The sequence below is a fragment of the Balearica regulorum genome, chromosome 1, assembly GCF_011004875.1.
Source record: "Balearica regulorum gibbericeps isolate bBalReg1 chromosome 1, bBalReg1.pri, whole genome shotgun sequence".
Classification (NCBI taxonomy): Eukaryota; Metazoa; Chordata; class Aves; order Gruiformes; family Gruidae; genus Balearica; species Balearica regulorum.
The window spans coordinates 199,474,080-199,498,654 of record NC_046184.1 but is presented as its reverse complement, the minus strand read 5'-3'; the positions used below and the strand labels follow the sequence as shown (position 1 = coordinate 199,498,654).

Genomic DNA, 24,575 nt, shown 5'->3' with positions numbered 1-24,575 from the left:
CATTCGTAACCTCAGCTATCATCTCTGTATGGATGACCTTCAAGTCTCTCTCTCTTCTGGGCTTGCTGCCTTCTATACCAGCTAAATTTCAGTGTGTGCTTCTGACTTCTCTTTGTGGATGTCTGACCTTTAGCTCAGGCTACTATCGTAAAGGCAATCCTTCCTTCCCAAAATGAAAACTGTCGTCACTTGTGAACAGCATTGTCATGAGATCTTTTTGGTTTAAGCCAGTGATCTAGCCCTTTTTTAGACACAGTACACAGTACTCTTCTAACAGACTGCAGATTTCCATGTAGTAAGCTGTGTCTTAATTGTTAATAAACAATTAAGTGTTTGTTATTTAGTTGTGTTAATCACATGACTAAATCGCATACTTGCCTTTGATCTCTGTATCTTGTGGTAGCAGGGGTTTTTTTACGGTTGTGGTAAAAATGATCCTGCTCTGTTGATGTGGATTCAGAATCCTGAACAATAGTGCTTTCCTTGTCTTCTGCTTTGACTATCTGGTCTTTTTGCATCTTATATTTTCTGGTTGTAAAATTAACAGGTTACTTGCCTTAAATTTGAAGTTGCGGTTTAGCTGTGAAGGGTATTATGTATCTTTTGTTGTTGTTAATGAGATTTTAAGTGCTATTTAGAAAGGGACATCATGGGCAGTTGTTCTCCTGTGATGCTCCTCTTGTTTGGAGAAGTTCCCTGTGTCTGCCCTTTTAAAGCAGTTGCAACCTGGTAATGCAAAAGAAGCTAACTTCAGGAAACAAAGCCTACTAAAAGCAAAACCAAACCACCACCTTTCCTGTCACCCTGGGACTCAAACAAACCATCCTTGGAACAAAAACTAATTCTAACCGCTGTTTATGGTGGTGCTGTTTCCTTGTATTCTCCTTTTTGTGTCTCTCCATCTGTTGTCCCTTATGTTTAGGTTGTTTGCTCTTTGAACAGTCTTATTCTGTGTTTGTACAGTGGCTAGCATAATGTGGTCCTATTCTGTGTTTGTACAGTGGCTAGCATAATGTGGTCTGTCACTTTGGCTCCCAGGAGCATGTAGTAAGAGTTGCAATCTATGGGTGTGGTATCAGTGTCTTTTTTCCTTTTTCTTTTTTTTTCCTGTGTGTAGAAAGGGAAAGATGACCTAGTGTTCTGTTATAGCTGAAACAATTTCATCATTTTGTTTGAGCCAGAGCTGATGATTAATATATCAACTTATATACGTTTAAGAATTCTTACTAAGCTGGAAGAATTTGCCAGGCATCTTTGGAATTAATAGCTAGTATTTCTGTGTGCATTGGTTTGGGGGGGGGGGGGGTTGTTTTGCTTTTGATGGTGGTTGTGTTATTTTTGAAAGATGTTCATTCAGAAGGTGAGATTTTGTTCTGGTAGATGGTGCCTCATTAAAGAAGCCAAGTGGTATTTAGAAAGGCTGGGAAGAACTCTGTAATACATATAATAATTAAAAAAAAATAATTGCAATTTAGAAGTGACAGAAAATGGAGAGCGCAAGAGAAGTTGGTTGGTTGGTTTTTACCAGACAGAAATGTTGGATATGTCTTGGAATTGTTGCCATTGTCACTGTGTTTGGCCATCATTATGTATACTTTTATCCAAAGAATTAACAAATAGAAATACTGAGATAGTCTGACTAATATTGCATATAGTACAGCAATTATCATCTGAACTAAGTCCAGCATTTTTTAACAATTACAAAGAATTGGAGACTTTGGAGAAGACCTACAAGAATGATTTAAGAAGGCATGGAAAACATGCTTTCTACTAACAGACTTTAGAAACTCAGTCTATTCCTCAGTTAATAGATTAGGGTGTGACTTAATTCTGGTCTAGGAGAGACTATGTTTTTTTCACCCTCCCTGAATGTTAAAGGCTTAATTTCTGAGTGTTGTTTATTGCCTAAGCAATAGAAATTCATGCACAGAACAATGTGTAGCCTTTCAGCAGGTAGGATAACTAAGAGTTGGGTTAACTAAGAGTTGGAATGACTTATTGAGGTGTCACTTTCTTCTTTTTAGGCAAAAGTTTAAAGAGGATTTGAAAAGCTCCCCACCAGCAAAGTTAAATAGAGTTGGTTTTGGCTTTGTTTGGGTTTTTTGGTGAGGTTTGGTTTTGTTGGTGGTTTGGTTCTGGGTTTGTTTTTTTTAGGCTTGGAATAGACTTTGCCCTGCAGGTCTTTATTCTAGTTGCAGATTTGGACTTGAAAGACAAAATATTGGCTTGGAACAAATGCTATATAGTGTATTTTTCTTGGGGCTATATGATTGGTTGCATGACTGTTTAAACCAGCCTAACTTAGGCTTGTTGTTGTCCTCTCTTTGTACCAAGACTGGCTTTTTCTGTTTCTTTTGTTGGGAGTCAGTTTAGCTCCCTGAATCATCACAATGAATTTTTTTTTTTTTTTTGGGGGGGGGGGGGGGGGAAGCTGTGTAGCTGTTGGGTGTTTGTTCTGTTTTTTGTATCTCAGCTTTCTGCCATATTAGCTTCCATGGTGGACTGGCTGCTAGGACCTATAAACAGCTAGGGAGAAAGAGTTGTGCTGGAGGGAGAAGAGAGAGAGAGAATTCAGAACCACAGTAGTCCTGTCCTAGAGTGGGTGTGGTTTATTGTTCTGGAACTGCAGCCTTAGCAAATATAACATGCACCTTGTTGTTTAAAAATAAAGCTACCTTTTACATTCTAAATCTAGTTCAATAAACTGGAGTCTTGATTGCATAGTGTAACTTGCAGCCAGCTAGCAAGTGCAGCTGTGAAAACCTATCATACTTGCCTTGCTGACTGTATTCATTCTTCTCTTGGATCTCATTTCCCATCAACCTTACCTTGGCGTAGAACTTGAACTATTTTGTGGTTATTTCTTCTTTTCTTCCCCTTCCTTTTTTATCTCATTTTGTTTATGATGGTAATATTTTCTTCCTTTGTTATACTGTAGCTTCATTGGCTGTTTACTTGGTTGTATATAGACTATATGGGTTTCCCTCCTATATGTAGCATAATATTAAATGTACCTTCTTAAATTCAGTTTTCATTATTCTGAATTACCAGATGCATTGAATGCTTATCATTGCAGGTAAATTGTGTTGAAGAAGCGTCCATACTGGGCCAAAAATACTAGGTTGTTAGCTGATAGTCGAGTATTTCTCAGAGACGAAAAAATCTGGTTGAGACTACTAGCTGATGTTAGTTATCCTTAAAGACAAGGAAAACGGTCTATCTACAAACTTCCTGTTCATTTATGAACTATGGCATGGCAGTTTTTCTTCTTTCTAAGTACATACAAAAGTAAAAAAGAAAGATTTTAAAAGCATTAGTGAAAAAGATTTGTGAGCAGACACTGAGAAACTGGGGCATGGTGGTTACCAGTTATTCATGCTGGGTTATCTGTTTCAGGGCCTGTATTTATACAAATGTAGACTACATGCTAGTTTAACATAAAAATTGAAAAAACCCCAAACAAACAAGAGGAAGCACTAATGAAGAATGACATTAAAAGCCCTTGTTGACAGTAAGTGTTTTCATTTCCAAAATGTATTGGAATAGTACAGGCTGGGCACTGATAGAACAGAAAGCAGCTTTAGGTAGTCCAGGTAGACAGCAAGTTGAACATGAATAATGCTCATTTGCAGGGATGAATGCAAGCAGCATACTGGACTGAATTAAGCAAGACTGTAGCCAGCAGTTTGAGGGAAGTGATTGTTTTCCACTGTTTGATACTTGGGAGATCACATCTACAGCGTTCAGTCCAGTTTTGGGTAGAGCCTGTTACAATAAAGATGCTGATGTACTGGAGTGATCCCAGTGGAGGGCCACTAGCTTAGAGGGCTGGAGCATGTAACAAAGAAGGAAAAGCTGAGGGGGGTGGATGTGTTTAGTCTAAAGAGAAGGTTGGAAGGACATGTTACTACTGTCTTCAACTAATTAATGGGCAAGTATAGAGAAGATGAAGTCACGCTCTCGTCAGAGATGCATGTTGATAGATTGGCAGGTAATGGGCATAAGTTGCAACAAGGGAAATTCTGAATAGGTAAGATAATCAAACACTGGAAGAGGGTGTCCAGAGAGGCTGGGAAACCTGTATCATTATAAATATTCAAAGCTCTGTTGGATATGACCCTAACAACCTGACTTAACTTCAAAGATGGATCTCATTTCTAATTTGTCACTGCTCTGAGCTGGGGTGGATTTGATAAGATGATATCCAGAGGTCCCTTCCAACATCAGCAGTTCTGTTAAACTTGCAGTGTTTAAGCTGAGTCTGATATCATTTAGTGACCAGGAAGATGCTCTCCATTGATGTCACATACAGTGCTTTACTGTAAGTTAATGTCATGGTTTTCGCAGGGATAGAGTTCAGCTTCTCATACTGGCCTGCCAAGGAGAACGCAGGGGTGCCCAAGAAGCTGCGAGAGGACGCAGCCAGGACAGCTGACCCAAACTGGCCAACAGGATATTGTATACTATATGATGTCATGCTCTGCATATAATTGGGGGTTGGCCAGAAGGCAGGGCAGCTGAAGAACTAGCTGAGCAACAGCTTCAGATGGTGAGAAATTGTGCTGTGCATCACTTGTATATTCTATTGTTCTTATTCTCTTTTCTGTCCTATTAAACAGTTTTATTTCAACCCACGAGTTTGACTTTTTTTTTTCTTTTTTTATCTTTCTTCCCCATCCCACTGGGGGAAGCATATGAGCGAATGGCTGTGTGTTGGTTTTGAGGTTTTTTTTAGCTGCTGATCAGGTTAAACCATGACAGTTAGTTTGAACACTTTTTTTTTTTTCCCTCCTGTAACACAAAAATAAGAATTTGTGCTGTTTGTAAAATTATTAATAAAATGTAAATGTATGAAATATTGTTTAAAAACTACCTTAAATGCACTGACTTCAAAAAGTGTATTTTACAGGGAAGGTTAACTTAACAGAATCAGCATTACTGTAGTTAGTAAATTGGTCTGTTTCTGAACATGTAGTTCTACAGGGTGCGTTAGATCTAGTAGCTCTCATCCTCTTGCACTTGAGATTTCTCATCTTTCCTGTCTCTGGTTGTTTTCTCAGATTTGATAGATTTATACGTGATTGGCTGAACCCCCTATTTCATGTAACTACAAATTTGAAAGATTGCATGCTACTTGTGTTTTTTAGGTGCTTACAGATTAATATAGTCACTATAATCATGATACAGTTGTATCAAAAGTATAGCCAATGCAACTATATCTCTTATGAAAGAGAAACAGAGTATTTGCTTAGTTACAGAACCTTTTCTCATTATCTATATTAGATTTGTAGCACTTGCTGTAATACATCTGTTAACAGTGTACTTCTAACCCTGCTTCCTAGAACCTGTAATAATTAAATGCTGTTTTAAAGGGATTATACATTTTGTGTGTTGTTATCTCAATTTAATTTCTTGAATGCTAGCAAAAGCTAGGGACTTCATAGATTTGAATTCTCAATTAGTCTTCATTGGTCCCTGTGGAGAAAGAGTAAGGCATGTTTTTGAAATGTGTGCTGTGACCCACTGACATTTATCAGTGGCCTGTATTCCATTGTCCAGTCCAGACTTGTAAATAATTTTACTATTCTCAGGTCTGTTTCTGATCTAGCCATTCAGTATGCATTTTTTTCCTACTGTTACATTTTTTGAAATTAAGATACATCAAATGACAACTTGGCCTCTCTGCATGCTGTACTAAGGCCACTTTCTACTAATTATTTTTAGTTTTCAGTAGTTTACTTGCCCTTTCCCTCTTTTCATATCTTTAGCATAGTGTTTGTCTGCTGTTACTGTACTGCTCCCTTTCCACTTAGGTCATCTTTCAAGTCTGTTCCTGTGGTCTAGTGTTACCTACTTTCCTGGAAATAGATATGCATTTGGATATAAGTAATAGATAAGCATTTAGATATAACTTGTTCTGTGGGTCCTTTGGTTCTTTGCCTTGTTTCACCTTTCTATACCATTTATAATAAAGGATATCCTTAAGCAGCATCTTGCTGCTTTAGTAGTAGAGAGGTAGAATTTACTATCTGCTGCGTTACACATAATGGCTGTTAAGGCTAGAGGTGGTGCTGTGTTCGTGCTGATCAGCACATTTTCATGATTAAACAGCCATGAAATACATTGAAAGTGTGTGTATAAGGGGAGGGGGATACATGTCAATATGCCTGCCCTAAAACTCACACATAGTTAGTAAACACTATGATTTCTATTTGCCATGAATTGCTCTGCCAAGTGCTACTTATTCCCCTATGAGTAATCTTGAAAATGATACGGGCTTGGTGTGGATATGTTTGCATTCAAGATTGACCCTGAATTTTGATTCTGTTCATGTATACAGGGGAATAATTCTTAACACTAGTTGCGTAGGAGTACCCAAGGAAGAGGCTGTGATAAGTAAAGTTATTCAGATGTTCCTGGAAACATCAATTGGAAACCAGATGTCAGCATTCACATGTAATGCTGGTGGTTGCAGTGCAGTTAAGATGCTCAGGAGATACAGAAGTTTGCATGTTTTCAGTAAGCTTTAGTTTGTGTGTAAATAGTTTGTTTTTTGAATAAAACCAAAACTTACTGACTCAACTGCTTCAAATATTTCTTTCACTATCTACATCTTGCCTTTTTACTGTTCTTAGTCACTGTCTTTGCTGGATTACAGGTCTTTGTATGCATATGCTTTTCTCCTAAATTTCCTGAAATCTGTGTGACAAAGACATTTTGGGTGTAACATAATGACTTTTAGTAAGCTGATTTCTTTGATCCATACAACTGCTTTGAAAATCTGGAGAAAGAATGAAATTTGAAGCAGCTCCAAACTTATGGGAAAATAAATTCTGGAGTAGTATTTCTAGGCTGAAGTAATGAGATCTCAGGCTTTTCTAACAGTGATACTCAGACAATGGATAGATTAGATTTTGTGAACCTAAACTTAGTATCCTGTTCTTGAAAGATCTTATTTGTGTTCTGAAAAACCGCAATATGAATACATTGGTGGGTTAATGTTAAATGTTATTCAGACTCTTGGTTAATATTTATAATTAACTTGTATAATATTTTAAGAAAGACCCTTGTTTTACTTTGTGAATACTTGCACTTGAATTAAGCCTGAAGTATGCAAGTATTTATGTTGAACTTACTAGCATGATTTGTGTGTGAAGCTGGTAGACTGATGAAATAGTTGTGCCGTTATGGCCTTAATGTAGTATGTTAGGTTTGCTTAAAGTCTTAAAGTTTCAGATACCCTACTGATTGTGACCAGTGGATACACACGGGTTTTAATATTCAGTCTGTTGCTGCTTGCTCCATTGTCAGTTAGCATGTGCATTTTGGAGTGTTTTACACAGTATTTGCTGTCAGGGTAGTGCACTTCAGTCTGTGGCTGTCGGTTTGTCACTACTGTCCTATGTGCTAAAACGATCTCTACACTGAACTCTGAAGTTGTGGCACCAACTGTGTTACGTTCAGGCACAGCTGTTAGTGTTGTTGCACAGAGATTTTTGTTTTGGGGAACTGATCTGGCTGGAAGGGACTCCAGCAGGAAAGTCTCTTGTCAGCTGGATCAACTTTTGTCTGGTTTTGTGTGTGGTTGCAGAAACAGCTCTACCACGTGATAGCATAACAAAATGAGTCTGTGGACCTAATAAGTAGGTGGCCCTTCAGAAGTGTTAAAACTTTTGTTTAAGTTTTGTTAAACCATTTGAACTGGTTGCATTTCTGGCCTGTGTAGCCTTCTACAGCAGTGAATCTCACAAATAAGAGGAAAAGAAAATGTGTTCCTGCATAATAGATTATTAAAGCTACTTAATTCTTTCACTGGGCACCTTTTTGTTTGTGTGTTTTAAGACACTGGGCATAGCTCTCTATTTATCTTTGTTGTGGTTCACTCCTTCCTTCTGCACCCCCCTGGTGGGATGGGGAAGAGCATAGGAAGAAAAAGGTTAAACTCCTAGGTAGGGATAAGGACAGTGTACTGGGACAGCAAAGGAAGAGGAAAATAACAACAACAGTACTAATACAAGAATATAGGAAGTGGGTGATACACAATACAATTTGCTCACCACCTGGAGCCTGATGCCCAGTCCATCCCAGAATGTCTACCCCTCCTCCCTAGCCAGCCCCCTTTATATACCGAGCATGATGTCATATGGTATGGAATATCCCTTTGGCTTGTTTTGACTAACCATCCTGGCTGTGTCCCCTCCCAGTTTCTTGTGAAAATTAACTCTATCCCAGCCAAAAACTAGGACAAACTTCTATGTATTTTTTTTTCTTGCAGATTTATCATCTTCCTTAAGTTGTCTTTCTCTTCCAACAAGAAGACTTTTCCTTTAATATAAATTATTCATGTAACTCATTTGTTTTTTTCCTGTCTCTGAAAAGGGGGTGACCTGAACATCTTGTGATTAAAAAAAATTTAGTTCTTCAACATCTTTTTTATATAGTGACAAATGTGTTCTGTATTGTTCTTGATTCTTTTATATTGTTTTTCCTCTTTGGTCGTTGATGATCGAGTAGCTGTGATTTGAAAGAGTGAAAGAGTTGCAACTTGGATCTTAGAGTTCCACTTTAGAGGAATTGCTATGTATGTATTACTCTTTTCTACCTGTTCATTACCTTTATTGCTAGTGATTTTGCCTACCGTACTGTCTGAGCATTCAGCACTGTGATATCCTTCTGTAGTTCTTTATAACCAGTTTCTGTTTTCAGCTGCTGTGAATGATTTTGTACAATTAGGAGACTGTCACTTTGGTAGTCACTGTCTCTTAAGGTTGATTTGTGTGTTAACTAGTGTAACTTTATTTTGGAACACTTTTGGTAACTTCTCTTTATTGTGATAACAGCAAACAGCACATTATATTTTTCTCTTTAAATAATTAGAAATCCCCCAGAGAACGCTTTATCAGATCTTTATTATAGATAATTTCCACTGCAGTCTTCAGTGATGAATGTGTTTGAATGCCTTTTGGAAATCTTAAGTGCCAATCAGGGTTGGTCAACAAGTATGTGAATGTTTAAAAAGATCTCTCCACTAGTCCTGTGAGGCATTACCCTTTCTTTGCAAAATCCATGTTAATTTGCTCCCCATGTATTACTCTTCTATGTTTATTCAGCTGTAGTTTTTATCATTGTGTTTAGTGATGGAAATAGGACTGTAGTCTGTAGTTATCTGAGTAATTGTTATCACCTTCTGCTTAAGTTACTGGTTTCAGGTACTGAAATATAAAATTGGCTGTCTTTAGAAATCTTAAGTGAATGCCATGTGGCCCTAGTGATTTGTGCTAAAATCCTCTTCTATTAGCACTTTGATATAACATTTTTCCTCTGACTTGACCCCTAGAAAGAGAGCTTAGATGTGGTCTTCGCTGATCTTTACTATACATCAATGCAAAGAGTTTATTCCGTAGTTTCTGCTGTGGTTCAGGCTTCTTGGCTACTCTTTTTCTTTAGAAAAAGTGTAGTGTTTGTAAAATTAGCAAGAATTGGCATTTTAGAGAAACCTTTGCTCTGACGTAGCTCAGTAGTCTGTCTTGAACCATGCCTAGCAAAAGGTAAATAATAGGGCAAATGTATATGAAACTTCCCCCTAGTGCAATTCCAGCATCTTTGTAGCTCAGAGACTTCCTGGTGGAGGTCTTTATGGGGTTTTTTGGGTCTTTTTAGATTGGTTGTGTACTTAATATGGTGAGTTTTTAAATAGCCTTCATGTTCTCAAGAAGCTTTTTGTTCTAGCTGCTCCATTTAGTTTCCCTTTAACTGGGTTCCTCACACTTAGGATTTTCTCCTTTTTGATGTCAAATATTGCAGTAATGAATTTTTTTAAACTTTTTTTTTTTATTCCCCTGAGAGTTTAGATATGCTTTTTCTGGAGTGCTGTCAATAATTACCTCTTGAACTATGTTGCGCAGCTCAGAATTAGATCAGGAGTTGTTTTTCCTTCTGTTAGTGTTCTAACTGGTTGCAGTTGGCTATGTTGTAAGAATTTGTCTCCATCATTCAGTGGCGCGTTGTTGGTTTTTTTTGTGTGGTGGGTTTATTGTGTTTTGGTTTTTGTCTGCCCTCTTCCCCCAGTCTGCACATCAGTAGTTGAAGTTGTCAGTGATTACTTTGCAGAGTCTCTTGTTCCCCTTATCTCACACGTGCTGTCACTGTTGCGTGGAAGTGATTCATAGTATACCATTAATGCATTGTGTCTTCTAGTTTGGATATGGAATTTAAATGCAGCACAGTACCTGTTGCGGTAAATTATTTAGTTAGGATATTGTGCTTTCCTGGCAGAAAGTAGTATTCTTTCACTGGGGCAAATCAATCACTTTCTTCTTATGCCTATGTTAGTACCATAGTATAATACGGTCTCCTGAATTTTGTTCATCCATTGACTTTTGAAGATGTCTCAGTTACGTATTCTCTCAAAAGCAGTCTTTCAAGTTTTCCTTTTTTATTTTGTAGGCTTCTAGGCTTTATATGGAAGCACTTGCACAGGCTGGTCTTACTTCAGGTGTCTGTTTCAAGTGCCCTGTGTTGGTAGAACTATAGTTTTGGCTGGGTTTCAGTGACTTCTTTTGATTTTTGACTTTGTTCCAAGTGTATTGTGACTGTGCTCTTCTGTCACCTTCATCCCAGGTGTTATTAATGACACTTAGTAATGGATTGTAAATTGCAGTTTCTGCTTTTGTTAAAGTGTAGTTGATTTTTTTTTTTTGCTAGACACATACCCCACCTCGATTTCTTCAATTCATGATAAATTTACAATTCTATTTTATCATTCAACAATGGAGTTAAGACTTGGCCCATGGAGCGTTACCTAGCTGGCTGTAGTATTTTGCCATCCTTCAAGAGAAGGGCCTGCATTTTGCCTTCTATTTCTTCCAGCAATTAAGCCTTGAATGTAGCTATGGGATTATAATTTATTTCAGCATGAATACTTTTACATGAGTGATGTACCCTAATTTAAAAGGAATACATAAAAAGCCTAGTTCAAGAAGGGCTGTTGGATATTGGTAGTGGCTCTGTTTCCATCCAGCTCTAATTTTGGTGCCTATGTGCTACCACAAAGCCTTGAGCTCATTCTGCAGCAGTATCGAACATATCTTTTCTGCAGAGTAGGTCTCACCAGTTTGTGTTTTGTTGGGTTTGTTCAAAGTCTCAAGAATTCATCCAGTGATCAGCCTACTCAATCTTACAGGTTTCTAGCAATTGTATTTCTATTGTTAAGCATCTTTCACTGTTACCAGTTGTGAGGTGTGAGGTTTTTCCTAGTTTCCTGTTCTAAACCTATTCTCTTCACTCTGTAGATAATTCCTTTTTTGGTAGCTGATAATTTAGAAATACTGTCTGTGACATTGTCTATGTAGTTTTTGTGTTTCTCCTTGGTGCTAGCATTTTTAGAAAACAAGCTACCTAATTTTGCAATTTCTAGGGCGGAAAAAAAATCTGATTTTTGAGGGTAGTTTTGTTGCTGAATCTTGCAGAGGTAGGAGCTGATACTTGTGAGGAAATATATGCAGATTTTGCTTATGACCATGCACTAACAGTTAATCACATAAGCTTTTATTTTTGTCAGACTTAATAATACAGGTCATTAAAACCTTTTTAAGAGCCTTTGTGGAAAAAATAAATATATTTAGGCAAAAAGATAGATATTTTGGGTCTTGCCTTTGCTACATATTATGTGCATGTACTGTAATACAGCCCAAGTCTGTCTTTCTACTAAGGATCTGTAAAAATAGGAATAGCAAGGGTTTGAGTCAGGCCTGAGGTATAGTCTTGGCATATTCTCGTTTCTTCTTTACTCCCATCTGTTCAGGTATATTTAAAACTTCATTAAAAGCTTTATGTGCTTGTGATGCTTTTGTCCTTGTAGAGAAAGAACATACATGGAATAAATCTGGGAAACTTTAAGAATCAGTGAACTGAATTAATTCTTTTCAGCAAAAGCTGAGATGTAGGGGAATCTAACTTTGAATTATTCAGCCCTGGAGGAAAAAATAAGATAGGTAAAAGAGAATATTGGATTAAATTAATCTTCAGTGTAACCGACTGATTTCTAGGGAGGTACAAGCCAACTGCATTGATAGGTTTTTTTGTTGTTGTTGTAAGAAAACCTCTTTCATTCCAATTGAATGTTACCTTTATTGTGGTTCAAACGCTATTACATAATGGCATTTGGCTGTAGGGCTAACATATGAAGGAATTAAAAGGTGGTCGCCTCTCTTCTAGGATTAATCTGGTTCACAGCTTTGCTGTTTGGTCCCACTTCCCTTCCCTTGCTCCTGCTCAGTTAATGGACAAGAGGGCGTGAATAATGTTGTAAATGTGTAGAAGAATATTTGAGCTTTATCCCTCTGGGCCTCTTTACCGTCTGGGGATTTTAAGGGCTGTCCTCAAACAGTAGATAACTACACAAGTTGATACTCTCTATTTTAAAAATGCTGCCAAGTCTGGGAAACCTAACGACTGTTATAAAACCTGAAGAATAAATATAGGCTTGAACTTTGAGCATTTCAGTCTCCTGTGAATGATCACATGTGTTAATATAAGCTATGGATATCTGAGCCTGTGCTAAGTATCACTTAAATGTATGTTCATATATACAATTTGAAAATTATTAGCAATGTAAGGGTTATACTGTATTGTAAGACTGATTTATATGTACGTTACATAATTTTCCTTTTGCTATATCTTAATTTTAACATAGTATATTCTGCTACAAGCATCAAGGTTGACATGATAAGCAAAGAAATAAAACTGCTAAGGTTTCTTTTCGCACTAAGGTTTCTTTTCTTGATAGCTCAGTTTACTTGAACCATTTATTTCCTTAATATTCTATTACAGATACACTTCTTAATTCTAGTGTTTGATTACTTAATTGCAGTTATGTCTGCCTGTGTCTTACCAAACTTTGTATTTTTTCCATCTATCTATAAAGCATCAAACAGAGGATTCTGGAAATGTGATGTGACAGAGTGGAAAATCTAGAAAAGTACTGTTGCTGCTTTACTCATGGCAATGATTGCATAGACTGACAATCTCTCTAACATTGTAGGATGATAGTGCTAGAAGTCAGGTTTGAATTTAAACTGCAAATTTAGAAGGAAGTCAATGTAATGAATATAGTTGGTAGAAGAGGTTTGAGATGAAGAAACTGTTCTGGGTAACTAATGTTTGGTTTAATCCTGTTTCAGAACACACTGCTTTTGTGGAGGGCAGCAAGTTGATACAAGAAGAGCAGGTTCCCCACAGGAAAGAAAATAAAAGTTCTTGGAGCAACTTATTAAGGTAAACAGATTGCAGTGGATTTCTGGATGGGTAAGTATTGATGTGCAGGATATTTCTATTTCCTCTATTTACCTTCCTTTATAAAGGATTTATAAAAAAGCGCAGAAAGCTACTTCTAGCCTTTCACAAAAGCTTAGTGATGTCACACATTAGTATATACTCTTAAGACATACCCAAAATATCATGTAATTCTGACTGTATTCTTGCGTATATCGAGATCAATTTAACTTACTGGTTTTTAGTACAGGTGTTTTTTAGAGAGACCGTAGGTCCTTTTAGCACTGATTATATACTGGTTTGGAATTACAGATACAGAAATTGTATATCCAGGTTGCCTTTCATATATATATATTTTTTAATTCATGGTAGAACTGACAGTTATAAACAACATATTCCCCAAACTGAACAATTACTAAAAGCAAACAGAAACCCCCAGGCAAAGTAGCTGTTGGGAAGGTGCCTGGAGAAGCATTGCTTGCTATTAAGAGATAAAGTTGTTGAAAGCTGAAATGGCACATAAGGTAGTTTTAAGTCAGGACCTCAAATGAGCTGCTTCTGGTAATGGCTAGAAGTAAGAGGTTGCTGTGCACCTTCCACTGCTCAATATGTATCTGTTCTTGTCATGTGCAGCAGTTCCATATCTCGCTTGCTTGCTTCTGTGTTCCAGTTATATTGGGGCTGCCTAAGGAGTTTTGGCAATGTGGGGTTGGGGGAAAATAAGTCAAATTTCAAAGTTGTTAATAAGCAAAATGATGTTGCCTTTTTTTTTTTTGCGCGCTAGGCACTTGGATATGCACTTCAGTCTTTTATGGTATAAATGTATTGATATAAAAGCTCTGTAACATTTCTAAGAGGAATGAAATTTAATAGGAATTCACATTTTCTTTCTGCATGTCTAAGTTTTGATCTTGCTTTGCAGTCTAGTAAAAGCAGTGTTACAGGATCACTGTGTGCATATGTGGGTGGGAAAGGGACTGAGAAATCAGGATTATGTAATAAATACCATCAAAAATTCTATTTTGTACGTATTGCTAAACATAATGATGTGTAGCTATTGTGTGGGGAATGGCAGTATTTTTTTGCTAGTATAGGATTAGAAAGTAAATGAATGTTAAAATGTTCAAAGACGGCATAGAGAAACTTTGTTTTTTCTTTATGTGATCTCAGGAAGAAAAAGTAAAAGCTGGAACTATTAATTCTGTAGTTATTTTTAAGAACTCTTATTGGAAAGTTATATCTTACTCTGAAGTTGGGTGTTGTTTTTTTTTTCTTGCTTTATGTTTTCCTTTAAACAGCAGATCTGGAATGGACACAAGTCCTCTGGGAGGATTAGAACTGTCTGAACATAGACCTGGTCTACTCAGGAATACCACCATGGCAGCAGGTCTTGCAAACGTAGGAAATACATTTGGAGGTCCACCAAGTTCTTTAGTTTCCAGACCTAATAAATTCCAAAACTCACCTATAGAAGATGACGATGATGTAGTTTTTATCGAACCTGTACAACCTCCACAAAATTCTGCATCACTGATAGCAGATCAAAGGAACACTGCATTTACATCATCAAAAAATGAAGAACTTCAAGGGAACGATTGCAAAATGCTTCCTCCTCCAAAAGACTTAAATTCTCAAAAGGGGAGTATAAGTGAAACTATTATTATTGATGATGAAGAAGACATTGAAACAAATCAAGGACAAGAGAAGAATGCTTCCAGTTTTAATGAGCGAAGACTTCCAGAGTGTAAAAACAGAACCAACAATATGGAATTCTCAGCTTCCGGTTTTTCAAGAAGTAAGGTAAATTCAGGAATAGGTAATAGTTGTATAACCACAGAACCAGACTCTGAAATTCAGATTGCTAATGTTACTACATTAGAAACAGGTGCTATGAGCTCTGTGAGTGATGGTCATTTAGAAAATGCTGAAGGGCGTGACATGAACTTAATGATTACACATGTAACATCACTGCAGAATGCCAACTTGGGAGATGTATCTAATGGACTACAGTCAAGTAATTTTGGTGTTAATATGCAAACATACACCCCATCTTTGACTCAACAGAGTAAGCCTGGTGTAGGACCTTTCAATCCTGGTAGAATGAATGTGGCTGGAGATGTATTTCAAAATGGAGAATCCGTGACTCATCATAATCCTGGTAAGTTGCAATTCTGAACACTTCTTTAAAAGCTGAAAATAAATAATAGAATGTTTGATTAAAATATTTTTGGCAGTGTCACTACTTAGTTTTTTAGTTCAATTTGTGTGGAAGATCTTGCTTCCCTTCATCCCCATCACAGCCTTATCTGTGACTCTAGAATAAAATATGTTCAATGACATTAATGTGTTAGGTAGGTATACTACCCCAGTTTAGAAGTTAGTGATAACCTTCAGATGTTCTGAGACACAAGTATTTGTATCTAAAGCAAAGGTTTTTTTAATGAGTTAAGTGTACCTCTTTAATTGACACAAAGGTTAGGGTATCTATGTAACTTTTGTACCTTTTTGTGGAGTTCTATGACTAGTATAATGCAGCAAAGTTATTTAAGTATTATTTTACTGATCTGTTGTCTTGCCATCTGAATATAATTTGACATGCAAAAAACCTGAATTTGAAAGTCTGATCTTAAGTTGTAAGTAGCTAGCTTTCATAATTCATTGCATATCGAGCAATTCTTGGTATTGACAATGCTTAACAAAATGGGGGCCAAGTTGTGGACTCACATATTCCTGCAGTAAGTTATACACACTTTAGAATTGCTGTTTAGTTGCCTGTGATAATACATATTTATATAGTACGATACTAATTTGTTTGAATTGGCTGGTTTTGTTCTATATCGCTGTGTAAATAGCAGTACATTGTCTCCTGATTTAGCAAGTAAACAGGTATTGCTAAAAGCCAAATGGAGCAGCCATGAATGGAATTGCTATTCTACAGAATTTAAGTTTTCACATAAGGCATTTAAAATGTTCCAAGTTCAACATATACTGGTACTCTGCTGCTCTGTTAGGCTAGAAGTGGAAGAAAAGGTCAAATTACTACTTTTGCTGTAGGTTTAACTTCAGACTGTTAGGGCCATTTTAAAAGGAAAATTTAAATCTGTTAGAATCTAGGTGCAGTAGACCCTTGTTGATGCACTATTTCTTAACTTTCTCATATGCTGATTAAAACATGGAATTTTTTTTAACCTATTTTTCAACAAACATTTAAATAGCACACTTCTTCAATTTGGTCATATTATTACCAAATGTATTTTTGCGCAAGTATTAATACCTTTCATATTGTATTATGGAAATGGCAATATGAAGCTTAGCTTTGTGAGTTGGATGTTAGGTTGTGGGGGTTTTGTGTTAGTCATGAAACTGATTTCAAAATTTGACTTCTGAAGTTGAAAGCTGGGAAGTTTTTATAGTCTGGGTGTCTCAATGAATAATTTAGAAATTCAGATACTAATCTGTTAAAACCAATATTCTCGCTACTGCTAGTTGATCCCTTAACACAATAATCATATACCTTGTTTATCATAGATGGTCAAGTATTCATGGATGAGAACTTAAAGCTTTTCCTTAAAATAGTGCCTTCGTTTTTCTTAAGAAAATCAGCATGTGCTTTCCCTTAAACTACTGAACTTTTATTTTCTGATGTGATTAGCAGACAAACACCAGAATTTTGCTGGTATGAAGTCTAATAGGCTGAGATCATAGCAGCATTGAAATAGATTGAGTTCAGAGACAGGAATAGTGGCTGGGAGTGCTTTTATGGACTTGATGAAAAAGACTCGCTCAGAAGGGAGGAAAAGATAAGTTTACAGGTGGATATGAGAGATGTATTTCATCGTCGTGAGGATTTTATTATGGCTGTGGTCTTTGTGAAAAATAAAGAGCAGCAGGTTCAAAAGGAAGCAGGAAGGGCTGCCACAGGTAAAAGGGAAGGAGAAAAATACCAAATGAGAGGAATTAGAAAAATGACCAAGAATGTGAGAATAAGAAACAAGAGGAGGAAAGAGGGTATTTCCAGCTATAGTGGAAATGGCTTTTACACAAGAGAAAAACTGAAACACAATAGGTACGGATCATTTACAGGTTACTATACTTACAAAGATGTAAGGGAAAGATTTTCAAGATAGAAGTTTCAATTTTGTTCTTTTTCTCTGGAAGGTACCTCCTTTTCTTCTAGAAAATCTTGTTGGTAGAAGTTAACCCTGCCTGTTAGAAGCTTTGATAATATGACAGGAAGCATTTGTTCTTAAATGTTTAATATATTCTACACAATTCCAGTCTAAGATTGCTAAGGATAGGTTATTCTGTTCTGGATCAGTGGTGTTCCATCTGTTCTCATTTCCAGATTTTGAAAATATTTCCAATGGAGGTGGAGACTCTTGCTTAGTTAATTTAAGCATAGTGATGATAAAAATGCTTTGATTTATATAATTTGAAGATCATGGATGGAAAAGTGCTGCTTATAGTTCAGAAATAGGATGCAAGAAGTTGGATGGCAAACTTTGTTTTCAGATACCACAACTTTCTTTAGGGATATGCTAGCTAGCATTTGTTGAATGTCAAAGCTTTGCTTAAGGACTTAGTACATCAACTTACAGAGCAGTTTTGCAAATTTTGGAACTAGTCCGTTACCTAAAGACATTCTAGCTTGCATCTTGGAAAAGATGTATTTTTCATATTTGCTTCTTATATAGAGGATTTGAAGCCTTGAAGATGCAAACATGTATTGGTTCCTGATGCTTCTTTTTTTTCCTTAGTGACAAAAGAATCAGGATGTGTAACATCTATATGTTGTTAGAAAAACAGTAGATCAAAATCGTTGATAGCAAGGCTCTGGCAAATACATTATATGTATTTGTATCAGAAATAGTGTGGCCAGCAGGACTAGGGAAGTGATTGTGCTCGGTACTGGTGAGGCTGCACCTTGAGTACCGTGTTCAGTTTTGGGCCCCTCACTACAAGACTCAAGTTGCACCAGGGAGGTTTAGATGGGATGTTAGGAAAACTTTCTTCACTGAAAGGATTGTCAAGGGTTGGCACAGGCTGCCCAGGAAAGTGGTTGACTCACCATCCTTGGAGGTATTTAAAAGATGTGTAGATGTGCTTAGGGAGGGATGTGGCTTAGTGATGGACTTGGCAATGTTAGGTTTATTGTTGGACTTAATAATCTTAAAGGTCTTGTACAACCTAAATGATTCTATGGAAGATTTCTGCTGGAGCTGTATTAGTCTATCCTCCTTGGCTAAGTGCACCCACTGTATGGGAAGCAGTAGGTGCATAACAGAGGAACTTCTGTCCAACACATTAATTCAGAACCTAATGTCCTCAGTAAGCATTGGCATACATTTGATAGAATGGTTTGGGTTGGAAGGGACCTCGAAGTTCATCTAGTTCCAATCCCCCTGCCATGGGCAGGGACACCTTCCAGTAGACCAGGTTGCCCAAAGCCCCATCCAGCCTGGCCTTGAACACTTCCAGGGAGGGGGCATCCACAGCTTCTCTGGGCAACCTGTTCTAGTGCCTCACCACCTTCATTGTACGGAACCTTACTCCTTATGTCCAGTCTAAATCTAACCTCAGGTGAGTTCTCACCAGAGTGGAGTAGAGGAAGAAGATTGTCTTCCTTGACCTGCTTGCTGCGCTTCTTTTGATGCAGCCCAGGATACAGTTGGCTTTCTGGGCTTCAAGCACACATTGCCAGCTCATGCCCAATTTTTCATCTACCAATGTCCCTAAGTCCTTCTCCTCAGGGCTGCTCTCAATCCATTCATCCCCCAGTTTGTATTGATATTCAGGATTGCCCTCACCCAGGTGGAAGACCTTGCACTTAGCCTTGTTGAGCTTCATGAGGTTCACGTGGGCCCATTCCTCAAGCCTATCAAGGTCCTGCTGGATGGCATTGCTTCCCTCTAGCTTATCAACTGCGCCACTCATCCTGGTGTTATCTGTAAACTTGCTGAGGATGCACTTAATCCCACTGTTGCTGGTGAAGATACTGAAGAGTATCAGTCCCAGTACGGTCCCTTTAGGGACATCGTTTGTTACTGGTTTCCGCTTGGACGTTGAGCCATTAACTGTAATCTTTTGGATGCAACCATCTAGCCAATTCCTTATCCATCAAATCCATATGTCTCCAATTAACCAGCAAGAATGTTGTGGGGGACCATATCAAAGGTCTTTGAGAAGTCCAGGTAGATGAACCGAAGTCCGGGTAGATGAGTTTCAGGTACTTTTGGACTGGAACTTAGATTTTGTTTCTCTGAATGGAATCTAGTTTTTGTGCATCAAATCTGCTCCGAAACCAGAACCAACACCTAGTAAATTGAGAGTGCAGTTCAGAATGGCCTGATCCTGAACCAGGTCGCTAGTGGAGATGTAGCTGAATATGTTTCAAGAGCTGTATACTTCTGTAAAACTTTATTACTGTCTTCTTCCTCACCTCTGCCCCAAGTTGTGATACACCTTCTCAGTTCAAGGACATGAAAAAGAGATTTTGCAGATCCTTTGTAGAGAATATAAAGTGAAGGAGGTAATGTGGTTAAAAAGTAAGATGTGAAGAAAAGTCACAATATAAAAATTAATGTCTATGAAGGTGTGATGTGGAAGGAGTGAAAGCAAAAAAAGGAAAGGCAAAAAGATCTTTAGGTGTTCTTATGCTATGGTTGTGGAAGGAGAAATGCAACGAAATGTCAATTAAGGGAGGCTGTCTGAAGCCTTAAGATACTAAAGAAATACTGAAATAATCTTAATGAGGTACTAGGCAGTCATGGCAAAAGTTTCAAACCCAAATAAGCCTAGTAAACTCAAGTTTTCCTGAGGTGGCAGTTGAGCACTACTGGAATTACAAGCATGTGTAACTTCAGTGCACGTGCTATGTATTCCTGGTAAGAGATACAATGTGCTCCCACTTGAAACCTGTGAGAAAAGAGGAGAATATCAAAATATTTTGAGATGTTAAGGTGCTACCAGAGTATAAGTATATCTGAGGTAGTAGACATAATAGTATAGAAAAGTTTGAAGAGGGCACTCAAGTGAATTTGAACTTCAGGCACTGTGGTAACATCTTAGTTTGTCAGTATGGATAATCATGCCTTCAAAGGTAAACCTCTTCAATGGTTTAAAGAGGAATGTGTTTTGTTCTGCTTCCTTTCCCTCTTCCCCTCACACCTCTGTTCCAACTCTTCTGTTTACCCCCAAGCATTGCAATGGGTAAATTTCCAACTTGTCTTACATGCCTGAGAAATAGGACATCCTTGATGGTTACAAAGTCACACTGGAAAAATGGTCTTCTACTTGCTAAGGAGTGTACATTGTTTGTTGCTGTAATAAGTGTTCTTGGAACTTTGTCCCTAAAATTATTTTTAAAACTGTGCAGCAGAATATGTTAATAAAACCCTCTTGGGGCAAGAGAAGACTTAGGAAAATAGTATGAGGAAAGGGTGCCTTCTGTGTAATGAATGATTATGGACCAAGATAATGTCCTGTACGAATAAGGTATGGGCAGTTGCTGAAGTCTATAGGTTAAGGTTTTTTTATCTGAAGTTACAGAATTTAAAATCATCTCCAGGAATACACTGAGTTACTGCAATAAGACATACAAGGCTTTAGCATTCTTATTTAGTTACAGTCAGTTCTGTGTTTACTCTTTACTTAAAAGTAGTAGCACAAGTACTACCAACTACAGTAATATTTATGCAGGTGTTTACTATTCAGTAGGTAACAGTGAAGTACTATTCTAGACACTGGGAATAAAAAGCTTGAAAGGTAAGTCCCAAGTGCTGTGACACTATTTGAAATAGCTGACACACACTATTGAAAATGTGTATAAATGTTTTTCATAATGGAAAGAAGTTTCTGTTCAGGTTTTAATTCATGCTTAAGTAATGTATCATTCTTGGCATTCTTCAGAAGCTCAACGTTCCTAAATTCTGGTGGTAATTATTTAAAATGAAAGCTTAAATTCTAGAGAAAAGCCTAGAAATTGTGTTTTATTGGGGGATTTTTTTCCCCCCAGAACTGTATATTCTGCTCCAAACCAACATACCCAGTGTGTAATTTAACAGAAGTATGTGATCTCTCTAGATGTATTTCTGTTAGAGAAAAAGTTTTACTTAAGTTCTTGTTATGCAAGTTACTCTGTAGCATGTTATGCTACAAAAGATTGGGAAAAGATGACTTAGTTCAATAGTAGTTTGTTGTCCAAAACTACAGATGGAGTTCTAGTGGAGTCTGGAACACAGGGACATGGATTTGTGTACTGCCAGAACTTAATGAAATATTATTTTCTAGGTTCATTGATTTCTACTGAGGAAGACTTGGAACTCTCATGACTTTGCCAGTTTGCACATTAAGTGGTATTCATTGCATTGAAAAGGTTATTGAGAAAACCAGGAATTCTTTCAGGAGATGCAAATCCCAGCTGTGGACACACTGTGCTTCGCTTTAACTGCAGTATAGTTCTCTGGCTGCAGGCTAGTCTAGGAAATCAGTGTGGGGAACCCCAGTTCTAGGGTTTATCAATGAGGCCGGACATGTGAACTTTTACAGATGCTTGTTAAAGTTTTACAACAAAATAACTAATGAAAATCTGAGATTTCATGTTCTTTCACATTTGTAGATTTTATATCTCAAACCTTAGTTTAGAAGTTCCATGTTCTCTGTTGGTTTGGTTTTTTTAATTGCAGTTGGTAATTGCAGTTTTGTTTCTCTGAAGATAAAATTGCCAGTTTGCAAACCCAGTGTAAGTGAATTGAGGTCTGCAAAACTAGTCACTAGGTATAGGAAGGGACCATCCTGAAATTTGTTCATGTTTTGAAGCTTTCTAATAGTGGAGAGTGGTACTATCAAACAACATTTTACTTTCAACCTGAATTTCTAAAATAGGATCTATCTTCTGTTAATTGTCAGTTCCAACAGAAAAATTATTTTTTATGATCATATGCCTATGAATATTATTCTGTGTATATGTACATGTCTGTTCACTTGGGTTTATATTTCGTTGTTTTGGTTTTGTTTTTGTTTTTTTTTTGTCTTGAAGATTCTTGGATATCCCAGTCAGCTTCCTTCCCTAGGAATCAGAAGCAATCAGGTGTGGATTCCTTGTCACCAGTAGCATCGCTTCCTAAACAGATTTTCCAGCCTTCTGCCCAGCAGCAGCCTCCTAAACAGGTTAAAGTCACATGTGCAAACTGCAAAAAGCCTTTACAAAAGGGACAGACTGCCTATCAGCGAAAAGGATCAGCTCACCTTTTTTGTTCTACTACCTGCCTCTCATCATTCTCACACAAACCCACTCCAAAGAAACTTTGTGTTATGTGCAGAAAGTAAGGGATTTTTGAATTTGATTTCATATTAGCAGCTAAATCCAGTAATACTTGAGATTCTTATGCATGTATGAGAATTGCTCCATTAATGATATAAAATCTGACTATAAACCAGTACTTTATGTAGTGTCACTTTAATGTTGTTTGGAAATGTTGAACTTGCTGTTTCTGCTATAGCAAAACAAAAAGCCTACCAGCTTTTGAATTCAGAGTATGGTAGATTGTTTCTATGAAAGCCAATACATTAAAAATTACTAATTTTTTTAAAGACAAGGTGTTTGAGTTACAATGTTATATCCTGTACAAGATATAGTCTTTATAGCTAAAGACCTTTATGAAAAAAATGGACCTTATATTGTACAGAAGGCATTCCTTTTGATAGATGAAGATATAAAATCTAGAGGCTTTAGAAGGGAAGAGAAACTGATACTTGCAAGAAGCAGGGGAGAGAAGCCTTAGACTTTCCCCATAGTTAGGGGCAACTATGGCAGCTTTTGAAGATGCCGTAAGTGGGCAGTACAGGGAGTGACAGGCATACCTAGAAGTGGCTTATTCTAAATTATTGCTTAGGTTTGAGTTGTAATTTTCATTATTTCCCAAACTTAAAATTATCAAAGAGAAATCTTCCGTAATTGTACTATTGTAGTATTAGGTGTACAAAATAGCAGTACTATCTTTTTCTTTCAGTGTACTGCTTACTGAGATACTTGCACTTTTTCGTATTTTTTTCCAGTAAAGTCTCAATTCAGTGCATCCTGGAGCGACACTAGTTAAATGATGAATTCTTGCTGAACTAAAGAAGACTTGCAGTAAAGACTGCCTTTGTTATTGTATGTTTTGCAGTGGGTGATCTTTGCTCAATCACAGTTTTAAACTACTGAAAAAGTTATACTTCAGTATGCAGTGTAGTGGATTAATGTATTCAGATGTAAGCTACTGATCTGAATCTTTTTTTTTTCCTTCAGACTCAGTAAAACTATGTAGAAAATATTGATAACCTGTGTGTATTGGTACCTTGATACACTGAAAACCTTGCAGATTTAACATATTTTAGCTTTTTAAAAAATTCTCTCAACCTTCGCCTCTACAGAGTTAGGTAAAAGCACTCTGTACTCTATTTGTTGGCTTGTACATGTTTATACACTTTCTTTAGAAGTAATCTGGTTACTATCATATTCAGCTAGCTGTATTATATATAAAGATGCAGATTAGACTAATCTTTTTATTTCTGACTGAAATCTTGAAAACTCATGGCTAAATCTGTGCTCACTTGCAACTTTGGAGATACTTACCTATGTATTGTAAGAGGCTGCACACAAAACTGCCCTAAATGAAAAAGCTTTATTTTTGAATGATGAGGAAAATACATTATTTCTAGCTTTTGGGATTACTTAAAATAGTTTGTTTAGTGTATTTGATTTCCAGAGAACCTCTGTGAAGTCACCTTTGACAATTTTTGAGGTGAAGTTTGTCTTTGCTCTTCTACTAGTAGGCAGTTGCTTACACAATCACAGTTAAATAGTAGGCAGTATATGCATGAAATTGTTCCTCTGTAGCATGGCTTTGCTGTGAAACCCAATCTTATCCAGCCTTTTTTTTGCCTCATTGCCGAATTTTTGGTACATGGTCGTAGCAAGGTACTCTTTGCTCTGTACTTGCTTCAGTGTTCTTTTCCTCCTAAAACAGACTATTGTCAGATTGCAGTTCAGTAAAAGGATAAGGAAACTCTGGCAAAATAACGAAGATTTTGTATGTAAGTTGGATAGATGATAATAGTTGATACGTTATCGGTCAGCCTTTCAGAGGTAATGCTCAGATTTATCTTTAAATGTGTGGATTACTTTAAGTGGAAAAAGTGAAGCCTACAATAACCTTTTTAAAAAAAATTGTATAACTGCATCTGAAGAGTCAGAATTCTTACGAATTTTTATCGTAAACCACTTTTCTAGCACTCTTCTGAACCTCTGTAACTACATAAAT

At 37.1% G+C, this 24,575-nt stretch overlaps 1 protein-coding gene across 1 annotated transcript in view; it reads left to right on the top strand.

Annotated features, from left to right (window-relative positions):
- The window catches only part of ZMYM2 (zinc finger MYM-type containing 2), a 91,929-nt gene that overhangs the window by 6,880 nt on the left and 60,474 nt on the right, over positions 1-24,575 (top strand). The window contains 3 exon segments of the mRNA XM_075742231.1: positions 13,182-13,305; positions 14,574-15,430; positions 22,310-22,595. Of these exon segments, the coding sequence (XP_075598346.1) occupies positions 14,581-15,430; positions 22,310-22,595 (1,136 nt within the window). The 5' untranslated portion in view covers positions 13,182-13,305; positions 14,574-14,580.